This window comes from Anolis sagrei, chromosome 2 (assembly GCF_037176765.1).
Source record: "Anolis sagrei isolate rAnoSag1 chromosome 2, rAnoSag1.mat, whole genome shotgun sequence".
NCBI classification, from domain to species: Eukaryota; Metazoa; Chordata; class Lepidosauria; order Squamata; family Dactyloidae; genus Anolis; species Anolis sagrei.
The window spans coordinates 282,433,465-282,451,240 of record NC_090022.1 but is presented as its reverse complement, the minus strand read 5'-3'; the positions used below and the strand labels follow the sequence as shown (position 1 = coordinate 282,451,240).

Sequence of the window (17,776 nt, the reverse complement as noted above, 5' to 3'; positions counted from 1 at the left end):
CATCACCACTTGTTCTTTATCCAGGTTCAAATGGTCCTCAGCTGTTTACAATAGAGCAATGGGGAAGTCCTGAAAAATTACCCAGAGCTCACACATGGTAAGTAGCAAGCAAAAGCAATATTGCTCCATATTGTATATTGTATACACATATGTGACTAAGTAACATCCCATGGTCCTACCTGTCACATCAAGTAAAGGAGGTTTGTTCTCCTGGTGATAGAAGGAGTGAAGCTGCAATGTGTTCTTGCTTCTAATTGTTGTCATCTCATGGCCTCACTGGTTGGAATGGGGTCATCAGCCTCTCTCTTGATCACCAGCAGGAGAAACTGTCTTCAACCGATGCTTCTGATACTTGGTGAAGTAGGTTTGAGAAGGCATTTATTATTGTGCCGTGATCATGATTCTGTTGTTGTTGTTGTTGTTATTGTTGTTGTTGTTGTTTGCCTTCAAGTCACTTCTGACTTACAGCAAACATACCATCAGGTTTTCTGAGACTGAGAATGTGTGACTCACCCAAGGTCAGCCATTGGGTTTCGATAGCCAAGTGGGGAATTGAATACTGATGTCCAGAGTCAAAGTCAACACTCAAACCACTACTCCATTCTGGCACTCCACAGAGGTAGTGAATATATAGCAATTGTGGGAGTGTAACTCTAGGTTACATATCCATAACTACAGTACAGAACGTTTGCATGCACACACCCCTTTCACCTATGGCACTTCATTCGCCAACACACCTGTCCACCTTTCAGCTATGGCTGAGTCCGAAAGCACTGGGCTGAAGAGAGCCAGTATTGTCACACTCATCAACCCAGACTTAGCTGAGTGAAGTGTCATATCTGGAAGGGGGTGAGTGCGTGGGTGAAGCTGTTGTTTGTGTATGCAAAAGAAAGGGGAAGACAGAAGCCTGGAGACTGAAAGCCTAGGATGTTCATGACAATGATGCCTTGAAGTGCTTCCCATGGAAAATAGTTGTGTACCCTTTGTGTTGAGAGAATCTCTAGGTATTACAGCATGACTCTATGATGAACATCCACAAACAATCAAATCCACTAATAATCAATTCTGCAAAAAAGTTTAATCCAGAAATGTGGAGGGCTGGCTATACATATATTGAATCTGTAGTGTATGAGGAGCAAAGACCCTCACCAGTTACTTCTATAAAGTCCATACTGATGTTCTTAATTTTGGGTTGGCAGCAGGTGTGCAGAGCTTCTATTTTATCAGCTCTAAATCTTCTCCAATCCCAAACACTTAATATTGACAGGTTTTAAAAAAAAATGTCACATCAGGAGCGACTTGAGAAACTGCAAGTCGCTTCTGGTGTGAGAGAATTGGCCGTCTGCAAGGACATTGCCCAGGGGATGCCCAGATGTTTTGATGTTTTATCATTCTTGTGGGAGGCTTCTCTCATGTCCCCACATGAGAAGCTGGAGCTGATAGAGGGAGCTCATCCATGCTCTCCCCGGATTCGAACCTGCGACCTGTTGGTCTTCAGTCCTGCTGGCACAGGGGTTTAACCCGCTGCGCTACCGGGGTTTCCTGTTTTCAAAATAACCAGAAGAGATCATTTAATTTCTTGACATGCAAGGTTGAAAATTGGGATATAACTATTAGCAAGTTCATGTTCTTCCTGAACACTGAATGAAAAGTAACAGCAGGAATGTCACCAATCTGATATGCTGGATTGAGGTTGTATTGTCAGAACATGTTCTGCTTTCTACTAGCAGAAGGCGATCCTTCTCTCCCACGATGCATGGCATAATATTTTCAACTATTCTCCACTCAGCCATTGTAACTCCTGGGACTTAGGATGCATTTTGGAACAGTCAAATAACTCACAGAACATCATGGTACAAGCAGGGAGATAGATGAATTGGTGATAATTTAGTGTCCTGTACTTTGAATAAACTCAAGTGCTTTCGGTGATGGAAAACTGGAATGGAATAGAACTGAATTCTATAGAAGCAATCCACCTGATTGTAACTATCTCCACTGATATCATGACATCCATTGCTTCTCCATATACGATGTATATATTCAATGCACACAACTTGCAGTCACTCACTAATTAAATGGTGTGTGTGTGTGTGTGTGTGTAGTACATAATTTTAGTTTTGATGTGTTCTTTATCTATAAGCACACATATGCGTGCTTATAGGCATTATGTACAATGCAATATCAAAATAAACATGTCCTTTTGTCCTGGGAATCTCAATCATGCCAAAGTCACAGGCGGATGTTTCAGGAAGTTGTCATCCTTCAGATGAATCAGAGCTTGGAAAATTACTTTAAAAATAATTGCTTATCATTATACGTACCCAAGTAGTTTATTACTGTTTTAAAAATGGCATTTTCCATGTTTATTTTTTTTCATTACTTAAAAAACAACACCAAATCCTTCAATGATCTGGCCTATAGTACACAAAACACTCTTCCTGAATCCCTCATTAGCACCTTAATATGTACAACAAAGCACGAGGCACAGCATAAGCCAGCATTTGAGCCATGTAATTAATATTCCTCCTCTGCAATTTAGTGAGGGCATACTCCCATAATTACAGATGTGATTAAAAGTGATTATATGCACCACATAAGGAGTGAATTGTTGCTCAGTAAATTAGAATCATAATTTAGTTTGGGAGAATGAGTGACAGTTGGTCTTCCACTTTTGCAGATTTGATAATTTGTGGATTTAATATGTTCACTCTAGAATTCTCTAGATCCTCCAGCAAACTCTTGCATCTCTATGCTCAATTCTGTGGTCAACTTCCAAGAGTGAACATATTATTCAAATCCGCAAGCAGATTAATCAAAACCAAATATTTAACTTTATGTTGTTTTAAGGCATCTAATAGTTGCCCATATGTAAAGCCACCTTGAGAAAAGTGGGTGTAAATAGGGTAAATAAATAAATATTAATCCAACATACCATAAATTGATCATAGTGTGGTACTGGAATACATGGAGATTCCTGCAGGGGTGTTCTATCGGGTAAAAAAATCCCACTTTCTTGGGGGTTCTGTCTCCCCTAACCCCAGCGAATTTGGATGGCTGGTTGGCCATCCATTCATTATCAGCAATTCATTCAAGCTCTCAGATGCCTTTAAAATGCCTTAAGACACTGGCCCAGGCCACTTTACAACCTGAAAAACACAGATAAATTTGGGATTAATTCAACCTTGTAATGCCCACACATTCTCCTTACTTCTGTTCCAGCTTTAATCGCCTTGACTTACCTCCATATGAATCTTTTGAAGAATTGCGAGAGAAGCTCCTTATGGCTGTGGAAAATGCTCAAGGATTTGAAGGAGTGGATTAAGAGGGCGCCTGTTTCTGATCTTCACCATTCTTCCTCTTATGATGAAAAAAAATAACGATTCTGTTCACGGAGCAAGTTCTGCGTGCGCTTTTTGATTTGCCCGACAGACATTTGCAAGAGGCAGTGGCAGAACGGTTGCACAGTGGTTGGTTCATGGAGCAAACTCTTGTACAGTGCAGATGTCAAAATCCAGCAATTGGAAGTAACTCTCTTTCTCTCCCACATCTGTGGATGGTGTTTCTGGAAACATCTACAGCAAATTACCAACAGGTTGATGTGTACCTTGACTACATTTCAGCAGGACTTGTTCTATTTATGTTGTGCCTCTGTAGGCAAAAGCCCTTAATAAATGTTTTACATACTTTCTAATGACAATGAATGGAATTAATCATTTTACAGGTATAGTATTACAGCTCATGTTTACTTTTTAAAAAATGATTTAGACATTTTCAAATTTTAATTCACTACGATTAAAAAAAAATCATATACTGGAAAATAGAGGTCTTTTGTTTTCCTCTCAATTTGTCTAGATTAGATGCCGGTGGCATTTTATGATCAAAAGTCCCACTTTTCTGTTGTTTTTAGCCTTAGGCTGTCAGTCTTTTGGATTCCTTGGAACCCTTTTTGTATGAAATTTTCTGCAGATTGGACATATTATCAGAAAATACCTAATGCCTTTTAATCATGTGCATCAAGCTTTGACAGAAAAGGAAAACAGACCGGAAACAGAACTGGCGATTTGGATGTACAGTAATTTATGGATCAGCAGGAGGATCATAATATAAAACTGCATGCCAAATCTCTCACTCAATAAAGAAAATGCCTCACTATTCCATAACAATATTTATATGTATTATAGCTTTTTTGGTGATGGGGTTGGCATTATTGTCATGGAGGGGGGGGGGGGAGGCTTAATCCTGTTGCTTACCTTTGTATAGTGACTGTTCTAGTAATTCTCTTCTCCTTAATCTTGGAGGCATTTTAAAATCCTGGCACTGCTTGATTTGGAGACTGTGAAGAACCAGGTCCATAAAGTCTCCTAATATATGTATGCATTTGCTAATGGCATCTATATAACAAGGATCCCTCCGGCCTTTATTTTTATTCGCACCAATTCTACAAGCACTTTATGTACCACATGGAGCTCATATCTTTTTTATTTTTGAATCATAAACACTGATGTGATGGTTTATCTTTTCCCTGCCCGTGTCTTTTTGGTGCAATGCCTTTTCGATTGTGAATTTGGCAGCGGCTGATCGAAGTAAAGCAAACAAACCTATAGCATTGAATTTGCAGACACTAATTGTGTTTTTGTGTGTTTGGGTTTCTTTTCTCCCCCACCTGACCAAGGTGTCTTTAATATTGTAAGCTGTGACACAATACATAATTAAACAATGTTTCACTTGCAACACTTATGTAATAGATTAAAGGGTAAAGAGCTGGTATGGGACCCCTAGTCAACTTGTGGAAAAACAGTGGGAAATGTCTTTGGCTATTGAAAAAAATAGCCAGAGGATCTCAATCCCTCTCAGGGTCCTTCCAGACAGATCCTATATCGCATCCCGATGGATACAGGGTTATACTGTAAGTCTTATCCCCATACAAATGTATCTGAGGGCCCTTCCAGACAGGCCCTATAACCCAGGATCTGATCGCAGGTTTTCTGTATATCCAATATTATTTGGCAGTGCAGACTCAGAAAAACTGGGATCAGATCCTGGGATACAGGGCCTGTCTGGAAGGGCCCTCAGATACATGAGTGAGGGAATAAGACTTACAGTATAATCCCTGTATCCATTAGGATGTGTTCCTCTGTGGATAACTGAAACCACGGATAATGGCAAACTCTATATTTTGACTATACTTGGGCTGGAAACAAACTGTAGAATCATAATGGAAGGCCTAGAGAAACCAACAAATGCTTCCTGGGGAAGAGGGAGGTACTTCTGGGGAGTGTGGATAAGTCAAATTGTGGATATCAACTTGGTGGATAAGGGGAGTCATATTGTACTGAATTTGGTGTGATTTGCACAGAATCATGCTGCAGAGATATCTTCCTGAGCTTGAAAACATTAATAATAATAATAATAATAATAATAATAATAATAATACTTTATTTATACCCCGCCACCATCTCCCCAAGGGGTTTACATGAGGCCAAGCCCAACAACACATCGGTAAAAACAAAACAGCAAGCAAATAAAACATTACTTTTTTGGTCTTCTCAAGATCTTTTTATAAAAATAGTTTTTATTGAGTTATTTAAGATTACAGCGAAAGTGGGGGAATATTTTCAAGAGGATAGAAAAGTAGGAAAATGACAGCGATGACACCCATAAGAAAAAGAAGAAGGAAAAAAAATAGAAAAAAAATTACACAACACCCCATCAAAAAAGAGGGGGGGGGGGAAATGTGGTCTACTCAAGTTCTAGAACCAGCAGGGTCAGTAACCACAAAAGTTAATTTCCCCGCAACTGGTAATTTCCATAGGCAATTAGTTTTTTCTTGAATTGTTCCTTCACATTGTCATTATACCATGATAGTACTTTCCGTCCTTTTCAGTTCTTTTCCTTTCTGTCCTTTTCTTTAAAACCAAAGCAAGAGAATGACAGAAGTACAATGAATGTCTATGGACAAGTTCAGTACCTCCTGCTCCTACTATGCCTTAAATTTTCCCTCCCAAAATCATTCTAAAATAATTTCTGGCAATTCAGTCTTCATTTTGGAAATTTTCCTTTTTCGGAATATGATTCCATAACCTCCAAGCTGCTAATCATGTCAGCTGTGGATTTGTGGAGCTGTGGTCCTAAAAAGTAAATGTCACATGCTCTGGGTTCACTCTTGTCACCATAGTTCTGTGGCAATTCAGCATGTCTTCAGTTTTCAAGGAGCATCACTTACATCAGCTAATTGTCCCATCCTAGAGGGGTAGACATTGAGTTTAATTGAGCTTAGTAGAAGGTAAATGCATATAGATTTGGGGGAAAAATATATTTTTGAATTGCATATAAACCATGAATGTTATAGAGGAAATAGAGAAAGAGATGGTGTGATGAACAGATACTTTTGGAGACCAAAAATGGAATGCATTTTCAAAACAAGTGCTATGCCCATGCATGGGTGTGTGTTTGTGTATGTGTATCCTGACAGTCTTAGACTAATTTTGTGATAAGATACAGGACACGGTAATGATGGGGGTTGGAGAAACAAACTGAACTTGTCCTTTCAAAAACATAAAAATTGCTTTGGCTTTGTGGGCTTCCCTGCCCTACCGACTTCCAAAGTCTTGAAAATTACTAAGTTCATGTACCACTGCACATTCCTAGTTCAAAGAAAACCCTTTAACAGCTCTGACAGTTGTGTTTCCTTTGTATAGTTTTACATCAATGCCCCATGAAACTTCTCAAAGACATGCAGTAGATGAAAACACAAGTATGTGACCCTTATAGACAAATTTTGTGGCAAAGAAAGGCAAAGCCACAACTGGAGGGGTGAACTGGGGAACTTCAACTGAGGAGTATAACATAGGGCAGGAAAGGGAGAGAGTAGTCAATGTTATATTCTTTAAAATGATTTTTTTTCAAACTAAAATATGCTTTATATCACCTAAAGTGGTTGGTGGCAATTTCACCAAAGGTGTTGTAGACCAAGAGTTCTTCCCCTAAACCAGAAGTGGATTCCTCTTCTGGTGAAAGACTTTTCTGATATGCAAAACAGCACACTTTATCAAAGACAGGACGAAATTGTCTCCAGATCATCAGGTGGTTCAGGAAGCCATTTCTGAGTAAAAGAAAGAAAGAATCCAAAACAATATTTGATTGATGTGATCCTTCTACCAAGGATGGATCTCAAAAAGTTGCCCACCTCTTACTTAGTGCAGAGTGCATTTTTTCCTGGAAATAAAGATGAAGTTGGAACAGCCTCCTCACATGGGAAGTCATATTCCCATTGGAAATACTCTTAAATTCTCTGTGGGGCTTGACTCAGCCAGAAGAAACAGAACAGATTATCTATTCCCTTTTCAAGATTTCCTGTGGGTTTTGTTTATTTTTTATATAAAATTGGATCTGAAATGAAAGATTAGTTCAGCTCTGAGACTGGAATCCGGCATCTCATGAGAAGATGAGCTTATGTAAATGCATCCTGACATGCTGGCAAACAGGTTGAGCCTCACTTCAACTTGAGGAATTGTTATAATAAATCAGATCACTAGCTGATATTACATGTGACAAAATGGGGTTTTAGAGACTGTGTTGGGTTGAATTGAACTCATTTTCTGAACTCTTGTGCTGATGAGGCAGGACACAAATAATACTACTGGCATCTCCATTGCACAACAATATATGTGGTATAAGATGGTAGATAGAAAGCAGAGCGGGACATTCATATGTTTTGCAGTAAAGAGATCTTGAGATCCCACTTGTTTAACAACAACAGGAAAATGTCTCCCTTATATTCCAATGCTGAAATGAAGAAAATATGTCATAGAGTCATAATCAAAACTGAGTTTTCATGTGAAAGATTTACAAAGTCAGTTTGGATAAGAAAATGCTTAAGATACTTGATTCTTTAATTCCATGAATCATAATTATCATGTACTAAAGACATTTTATTCATTTATATTTGAAATAATATCTAACAAAATTCACAGTCCCCAATGAATATCCAGACAGCAAGAAAGTGATCCTGCAATGTTCACACTTCTCCACATTTGGTTTTGCAAGTCTTCATTTTTAAAAATTGTTTGCAGCAGGAACCAGCGTACAAAAATGTGTTCATTAGGAATAACAACATTCTCAAATTCATATATTGGAGAAAACCACTTGCTGAACAAAAAACAAATTTTGGGCACAAAGAGGAAAAGAAAAACATACTAAAAAAAGGAATCTCTGTGCCTAGTCTTTTTCTCCCATGTAGGACATCTTTACCAAGGAGCACAGGGCAGTTAGGTATATGTCTGTGATGCCTTTCCACCAGTGGTGACTTTATTAATGTCATAAGGTGTTCTTAGGCGAGGAATATTTAGAGGTGTCTTCCCCTGAATTATTTCAGTAGACTATTATTTAATAATAATAATAATAATAATAATAATAATAATAATAATAATAATTTATTTACACCCCACCACCATCTCCCTGATGGGGACTCAGGGAGGCTAATATGGGGCCAAGCCCAAACAATTACATAAAATAAAATAAAATACATACAGCAAATAATAACATCAAATGAAAAGTGAACAGACAAATTAATACAAAATCAAAATAAGGGAAACAAATAGAAGAAAAAAATTAAAATGTGCACAGCTGGCTGGGCCAAGTTAAAAGGGGGTAGAATAAAATATAATATAAAATATAAAAAAAAACCCCTGGGTGTGATGGATGGGTAGGGTAGTGCCTGTTGAGGTTTCAGATGGGAACAAGCAATGGGGTGAGTATCACTAAAGGATGAGATAAAGTGCATTGCCAGGCATATTGTGCTAAGCTGGTCCTGATGTGGGGATTGTATTATTTCAGGGAAAGGAACCGGCGAAACCAAGGACACTCCATGAAATTAATGGGTCCACCATAAGTCGACAAGTGGCTTGAGGACACACACATATATATCCTGGTGTCCCTTGATGGCTCCCCTTCCAGGTGCTAACTGTGTCTAAACATGTTTAGCTTCAATGAGCAGGTGAGATCTGGCACCTTCAGTGTATTTAAGATGGAAGTAGACACTTCATTTCCCACAATGCTCCAGTTTGCACTCGCACTGATAGGATTGATTCAGCCTACATCATTTCTCACAATTGAGAATGCTGGTCCAAAAAAATAAAACTAAAAGGACAACTGGGCTCAAGCATATATATTTAGTCCTAGCAATAGCCTAGGTGCTGATTGGAGATTATCCCTCCTTTTTCACGTCTTTGTCCTATTCCAGATGTCCTTTTGGTTTTATTTATTTTTTTCAAATTTTCTAGTTTAGGACTATTTACTCACAAGCCAGTAGAGGATGCTGCCATGCAAGCTAATCTTATCTCCCCTTGCCTCTCCTTCCCATCCTTTCCCTCTTCTACTCTAAGTCCTGGATGGATCTAGTGCTGAGCAAGATGGTTGAACTTTTCATCTCAAAAGTCGATATTTGCTCGCATTCTGCCAGCAGAAATAAGTCAGCCATTTTGAACTTTAACCTGTAAAAGAGCAAGACTAATTGTAGTGTGTGGCTATTAAAAAGTATATAGATCAAAAAAATATATAACTCATCACCTTAAATCTCCCAGTAATTTTCCAAGCCATGAAGCAATATTGTCAGTGATTTCAAAAATTCAAGATAACTTCTTCCAATTGGTGTACATTGCAGTGCTTGAGAAGGAATCCATTTCTAACTTATTTGTGTTCTTTGTTGTGCTACTCACTGCTTTTCAGGTTTTTTAAAAAGGGGGGGGGGGCTTTCCTTAGGATAACAGAATGGCATGAGATTTGAAAAAAATGTGTCCAGATGTCTTTATCATACTCTTTGGTCCCTTCAACACTGTCATATAGTCCAGGATATGATCCCAGAATATCTCCTTATCCCAGATTATCTGGCAGTGAGAACACAGGCCCCTTCTACACTGTCATATAAAACCGAGATTACCTGCTTTGAACTGGATTATATGGCAGTATGAACCCAATTCAAAGCAGATAATATGCATTACCTGCTTTGATAATCTGTGTTATATGACATTGTAGAAGGGGGGGGGGGGCGAAATTCTCATGGTGGTTCACGAAAAGGCCTTACTGGTGCATTATTTAAACTGTTATGTTTATTCATATCATGATCTGATCACCGTGCTCAATATATCCCATATGCATGGGGGTATTGGGGTAACATTACAAAAGGTTTGCTAGGGTAGACCCTCTTTCACTCAGACTCAGCCCCCCCCCCCCGAAACAAACTCAGCCCAATTGAATTCCTGGCTACGGGCCTGGGCCTTATATAATCCAGTTCAAAGTGGATAACCTGGGATGAGATCCTAGAATATAAGGATAGTGTACATGAGGCCTTTGCAACTTTTGAATGGAACTAGAAACTCTTCACTCTTGTGTTGTTTTTGAAATGTGTGTGTGTGGGGGGGGGGGGGGGGGGAGGGAGTTGCACAAAAGTAACTAATTAGGAGATATCTACATTACTTATACCTCATTACTTCTGTCTCTGCCATTTTAGTCTCATGTAAGAGATGGAATTACAGGATAGCATAAAATAGTGTTGGGCTTGCAGTGCTTAAAACTCAAATTGTAAAATAAATTATAAAATAAAGCCAGAAATAAACCCATATGGGAAAAAAGAATTAAAAAAACCACACAAATCGGATTGCGTTTCAAAACTAGATTTCAACCATAAATACTTGGCAAAAAAAGTTTCTTCCATTTTTAACACTGTACCAAAAATATGTATCAGGTACATATTCTCCTATCATTGCAATGCTGGTGTGGGAGGAGCACATCTTTCCACTCTTTCCTTGTTTGATGTAGAAACTTTCCTAAGTAGTCCATCATATCGTACTACTGAGCATACAGGGCTTCATGGATTTTCTAGTTCCACCTTATTCCGAAAGTAGAAAATACAGAATTGAAGCATCCTCAAAAGTTGGCCACACCATCATATGCTTGAGGACATTCACTAAAGAGAGACAACTATCCCTAGATCACAGGTGGAGAAACTGTTGCCCTCTAGATGTTGTTACCACATAGTCAATGTTGAAGGGGTGTTGCCAATTGCAGTATAACAATACTTGGAGGGGTAAACTCTTCTAGGTAGCTGGTTCCAATCATTGATCTACCATGAACATCAAGAAATCTCTACTCACTTTCAGTTGAAATCTACAACTCTTGAATTCCACCAGGTCCCCACCGAGTCACATCTCCAAGCAACTGCTAGCTAGATCCTTTAGTGTTTCATCAGAGAGTTTGTTTTCCACCATGAACCTTTATCCCTTTATCCCAACCAGTTATGATTATTGGCCTTTGAATTCAGTGGGGGAAATGCCTAAATCACAAGTAATGGCTCTTGCCAACCCATAAGCCAGATTTATTTTATTTGGATTTTGTGATGCTCAGACTCATCCTCTTCCAATGCACAACATGAGAAGTGTGATGGTGCAGAAACATCTCAGATGTCTATTCATTTTATGCCAAGATTGTACTTGCCAGATCTCCTGAGTTCTGGACACAATTTAATAACAGCTTAGACAAGAGACCAAGTGGATAAAGACCAGTCCTATGCAAGGCAAACTTATATTGATTTATTCAGCTTTGTATTCAGCAGAGTTAGTATCCAAAGAAGTGTGCTTTGGAGTGAAGACTTAATTCTTCAAATACTATTTTTTAATGAAACAGTAGAGGATCTTTTCCAAGAAGAACAAGAAACATCTGCTAGTTTGTGGACGATTTATCAGGGAAAGGAATTGGCAAAGCCACTTCTGAGTATTCCTTGCTTAAGAGAATCCTATGAAAGTAATGAAACTGGCATAAGTTGACTCCAAGGAACACACACATGCACACTTGGTGTTCTTTGGTGGTTTCTGTTTCAAGCATTAAGCAGGAATTACCCCATTTAGCTTCCTGGATCAGATGAGATCTGATGCCTTCAGACTAGCTAGGTTTGGACACATTCCAGTTTGTCAATATCTCTCTATCAACCAATCGGGGAGTTTGATACCAAACCCCTGTAGGCTCTATCATCTTTTGTATTTCATCAGGACTATCACTGAGCCCATAAGAATGGTCTTGTTCAGGTACCATATACCCTTTCTCAGTCAATTCTAAATTATGAAGATGATTCTGCTAATCAACCATTTATTTTCCCTCTCATAGGAAAGCACATCTTGGCCCAGCAGCTCTCAAGAAACTCAGTGACTTGGCCCCCTTTGTCCCATTTTTCATATCTAAAATATTGGAGGCCACGTGGAACTGATCTCCCAATAATTGTGTATAAATTTGCAGCCATAGCTTCCAAGTAAGACTGTATTTATATCCTGGCATGTTTATCCATGAGTTGGATAATCCATGTTTCTTTTAAGTAGAAGATAGAACTGCAACACAAAAGGCTATGTGATACTGAACCAAACATACATTTCCAGTCTGCATTAGCAGTAATGTGTTAACATTAAATTTACTTTTTTAATGTTAATTTGCTAACACTATGGAACACTGAGAAAATCTAATGGTTTCAACAATCAAGATAATAGATTTCAAGCTTGTTGGAAGTTTTATTGGATTTTTTAAAATTAGCATTTTGCCTTTAGTGGAGCTCCTTAAAAATCATTAATGTTAAGCATGGAAGGCATTATTAACATATTTACAAATTAAATCTATGTGAGATAACTCCCCTAATAATACCATTATATGGAAAAGATTACCAATTCACACACAAAGCATCTCTCAAGAAAGGAGGGGAATTAACAGATTTTACAATGACAAATTAATTTTAATGAATTATTTCCACATTCTAGAATCATTGGTTTCCCATTTCTGTTCTGAAGTTGTACAAAGCTTCTACTTTGGTCTACACAAAGACACTCCAGCTGATAAAACAATCCGTTTGAATTCAAAGTGCAAAAATAGTTTGCTTTCATTTAATAATAGAGGACTGAATGTTGCTCTTCCCAGTAACCTCAGGCAAAAGCCAACTGCTACAGTTTCTCCAGGTTGTTGTGTGTCTTAATGAACTGTTGATACTTTGGCCACTTTCATATTCCTTCCTTGTTCACTTGATGATAGTAATTCAGGGCCTGATGAAAGAATTGTTGATTACCTGAAAATATTGTATTGGCTGCTGATACAGTTTAGAAGAATGGGTTCAGAGTTGGTAGCAAAACTGGGTCTTGGCATCTTTTACAAAGATAGGATCATCTTTCTGCTATTTGCAAAAAAGTAAGACTTGGGAAACAGGAATCTACCCTATGAACTTTCTATCCTAACTCTAAGAATTATAGGGGAAAGGAACAGCAATTTGTCTGAAATGTTATCCTCAATGGTAAAAAAATACTTGTCCATTATGGTTTATGAGACTAAACTTATGATAGATCTCTGTAGCTTCAAGCTACCCTCAAAAAATTCTAGATCTGGGATGGGCAACCATTGGAGACTAGGAGGATGCATGGGCTGCTGCAAGAGATCAGCTGTTCTCAATACACTCTCTATGGAACATGGGGCCCTTAGGTGGCATTTAAAGACATTTTGAGGCAAACATATTTTTCTGAAAAAAAATTACAAAATTTCATTTTGACCCCAGAAGATCTTGGAGGACATCAAACATGTGGAAATCCCCTGAAAATCATTTATGGGCATTCTGAAGCAGACAAAAGTCTTTTTGACCCAGTGACTAACAAAGGGGGCTCAGGAATGCACATGACCTCTTCCCACCTTTACTCCACCTTTACTTTCTGGAGTAAAACATGGGGTAATGTGAAAGTCTTACTTTAATACACCATTCATATTCTTAAATTCCATTTGCTTCTACAACATATGTTTCTTTAAAGTGTCATCTCCAAAGGAGAAAATTAAATAAAAACCTTGGTTGTAATCTCTCTGATTTCCCAAGAGTGGATGACTTGGAGCAGGAAGTTACACGATCTTCTCATATCACAGTGACATTGTTTTCTTTGTTCTCATATCACAGTATGTTCCTTTCCTAAAACAAATCTGATTTCATTTGATCGCCTGTTCTGCACATTTTATTTGGGCGAGGTAAGGGGGGGGGGAATTAATTATTTCAGAGGCAGATCCACGTCTATACTGCTGAAAGAAGAGGTTTTTTCTTCTTTTTTATGTGTTGTAATCCTGCTTTAGAGTTGACTTTAAAGGGGAATGTGAGTGATGCTTATCTTCACTAAAACTTTACTGAACTACGTGGTGTTTACTCAGGCTTATTGGAAGCCACATGAAACGTTTTGGAAGCATGGGAGGTGTGTTGCAGTGTTGAAACAGATCTTTTTGTTGGAATGAGAATAACTTCCAAAAGGTGAAAGGTCTCAGACATTCCAGGTGAAATTCAGCAAGTTTTAAAAGCAGGCCATTAAATTCCTTCTGGAAAATAGTATCATCTAAAATAATGTCTTTGCAGGTTTGGGTTTTGTAAACCCAACCAATAATTTTTGAAGATACCCAGAGAACTTGGTTATAAGATGATCCCGGGTGCATCTCCTAGGCATGGGTTCGGTTGGAATCTTCATAATTCGGAATAAATTTGGAAAGATCTGCTTTTTGAAGCAATTTTGAAGTTTTTAAGGAAACCGGAAGTCCCTTTGCCCTTATTTATTTATTTACTTTTTTTGTATACCGCTCTTCTCAGCCCTTGGGCGACTCAGAGCAGTTTACAACAGTTTAGGTATACAGGATACAAAATCATTATGCATTTAAAATACAGAAGCATCACAAGTCATTAACATCATTAACATAGGCATCAAAACATCAAATACATCAATATAACAAAGCTTTTCCGAAGCTTTTCCCGCCATTTCTGTTCCAAAGCAGTAAGTGTGTCGGAAAAGATGTTTCCCCACTTCTGGTCCCTGGCCTCGGCTCAAGCGCAGCCCTCTTTCCCCTGAACGCTTGCCAACGCCGGGGTGCCTCCCTCTCCTAGTGTTGGGAAGTGCACTTGGGAAGAAGCCCTGGGAGCGCGCATCTAGGGGCCATGCTCCACTGCCCGGCCACTGGGCCTCTTCAGCCAGTCGACCTCATTTATGGCGAAGTTGCCTCTGGCTGAGTGAAGCAGTTGGCGAGTGTGCCCACCGCTGCTTCCAGACTCCTTCTTCACCTATACCACGCCACTCCCGAAGGTCACCTTCCGCCTCCTTCGTCATGCTGGCCTGCACTGGGCACAGAGGATGGCCTCCTTCATCATGCAGGCCTGCCCTGGGCATGGGGGATGGATCTCTGCTCATGGGTGACCATACTTTCAAAGTAAAGGCCACCCAATGAAACAGGAAATAACACTTTCAAATCATTATTCAGAATTCGGAAGTCTCGGAAGTTTCAAAAAGTTTTGAACATTTTTTTCTATGAAAATCGAAATTGATTTCCGAATCTAACCACCAGTGCCCCCCTACATCCAAAATGAGTTTTGACCTTTTTTTTTTTTTTGGATCAAACAAGTCTAGCATCGATACTAGAATTAATGCAGTTTGACAGCATGTTAACTGCCATTGCTCAGTGTGATGAAATCATAAGAACCAGGTGTCCCCTGGGCAACATCTTTGTAGATGGCTGATTCTCTCACACTAGAAGCAACTTGCAGCATGTAACCAAACAAACAAACCAACAGACCTTTTTAGGACCAACGATGACAATAATCTCAATCAACATTGAAGGCATGTCAGCTGCCAAAGAACAGCTGCTCTATGAATTGTTCCGAGATAAGAAATGTAATGTGTTGTGTGGCCAAGAAACACTCAGGGATAAACAACAGAAATGACCAAAAGTTCCAGGAATGGTCTTATGAGCAGAAAGACCACATGTGCAATATGGAAGCCCATAACATTAAGGAAAACAATATAAAGGCTACAACAGTAGATATTAATAACATCATTATTCATTTCTATGTGCAAGCCCCCAAATGAAGAGTTTTGTTTTCCCTCTCCTGAGAACTTTGATAGGCACCAAAGGGTGCTAGTAATTGGTGACTTTAACAGCTATAGCCATGTATGGGGCTGTGCTGAGGAGGAAAAAAATGGAGAGGCTGTCCTCCCCTGGGCTGAATTACATGAACTGTCGCTTATTCATGATAGTATGCTCCCACCATCCTACAATAGCGGGAATAGCACCAAGGATATAACCCAGACCTCCTATTTGTGAGTGACAGCACTGTGCAGCAATGCACTAAATCTGTGGGGCCACCAATACCAAACACACAGCACTGGCCAATAGTATACCAATAGTTCCCAACTATAAGGCCTTAGGAAGTTTGATTTAAATGAGGATTCAACTTCAATAAGGCAGATTGGTTTACATTCTCAGACATGTTAGATTACAAAATCATATCGGTCACCCCAATCCCTGAGGAATATGAACTGTAGTTTTGTAAGGTCTTTAGCCTTATCTGCCAAAGAGGACTATTACCTCATCAAACTACAAAACCCAGGATTCTATACTAACGAGCCATGGCAGTTAACGTGGTGCCAAACTGCATTAATTCTACAGCATAGATGTACCCTATGAAAGGTCCCTTTATGGACTACAGCTCCCAGAATCCCCCAGCCAATATTATTGTAGCCATGCTGGGTAGGGATTTGGGAGCTGTAATCCAAAAAGGAACGTTTCCAAACTTTTCCATAGCTTTAAAAAATAGGGCTGTATTTGAAAAACAAAAAGGTAAACTGATTTTGAATTTTTAAAAAAGAATTCATCGTACTTTTCCATTTTGTTTTCTTAAGACACTTGAAAAAAGTTAATGTGCTTTATTTTCCTAATGGTGAAAGATCAATGTGACAAAAATCAAGAATTGTAACAATATGATACAAATTGTTAAAACATTGAAAGAAGTTATGGAAGCTGATGAATTTTGTCCTTAAGGTATGTGGTGTCTCTGTTTGAAAGTTTCTTTGAATATATTTCTCCCTTATAAATGTACTATTTATGAATTTCTAAAATAAAAGTTGTATCATAAGAGAAAGCAGAAATAAAACTAAACCAGATTTGATTTTTAAGGATAAAACAATTACTCAACATACAGGACCCTTATTAAACAGAATGTCCCCTATTTGAAGGTTGAAAACTTTTATTTTGTCCAAACTGAACGAGGTGCCAAAATAATTCCCAAATGTGAGGTCAGCTCCTCCATAGAGATAGAAAGATTTGTGCAATGTCATTTATGGATGGAGATGAGTGCAATTTGTGAATGCATTGCTTTTGGCAGATCAGGCTGCCAGTATCAGTATCTGGCCAGACCAGGATTGCAGGTCCAATCTTCTGACCTTCAAAGCTGGCCAACTGGATGAAAACTATGATTTCAAAATTAAGAGCCACTATCCTCTTATCTCCACCTGCTCCCTACAAGAGCTTCAACAAGGCCATTTGATAGTGAGGTTGCAATATTTGCCGTATATACTCGAGTATAAACTGACTCAAAAATAAGCCAAGGCACCTAATTTTACCACAAAAAAATAGGAAAATGGATTGACTTGAGTATAAGCAGAAGGTGGGAAATGCAGCAGGCAATGGTAAATTTCAAAATAAAAATAGGTGCAAATGAAATTGCATTGAGGCATAAGAAGGTTAAATATTTTTGAATATTCACATAAAACTATAATTTAAGATAAGACTGCCCAACTCTGATTAAACCATTATGCTAATCTTCTTCAATGTAAATGTGTTTACATATCCCTCCAATAATAATGATAGAGTAAAATAATAAATGTAATAATAATATTTATCACAACAGAGTAAAATAATGGAAATATAATACTAGTAATAATACAGTAGTATAACAAATATA

General features: G+C 38.5%; 1 protein-coding gene across 9 annotated transcripts in view; it reads left to right on the top strand.

The window, feature by feature from the left end:
* Positions 1 to 4,611, top strand: part of NEDD4L (NEDD4 like E3 ubiquitin protein ligase) — a 304,699-nt gene extending 300,088 nt beyond the window's left edge. For all 9 annotated transcript variants that reach the window (XM_060761330.2, XM_060761329.2, XM_060761328.2 and 6 more), the window contains 2 exons: positions 25 to 97; positions 3,220 to 4,611. In XM_060761330.2, coding sequence (XP_060617313.1) covers positions 25 to 97; positions 3,220 to 3,322 — 176 coding nt within the window. In that variant the 3' untranslated portion in view covers positions 3,323 to 4,611. The remainder of the gene's footprint in view (positions 1 to 24; positions 98 to 3,219) is intronic.
* The last annotated feature ends 13,165 nt before the right edge of the window (positions 4,612 to 17,776 follow it).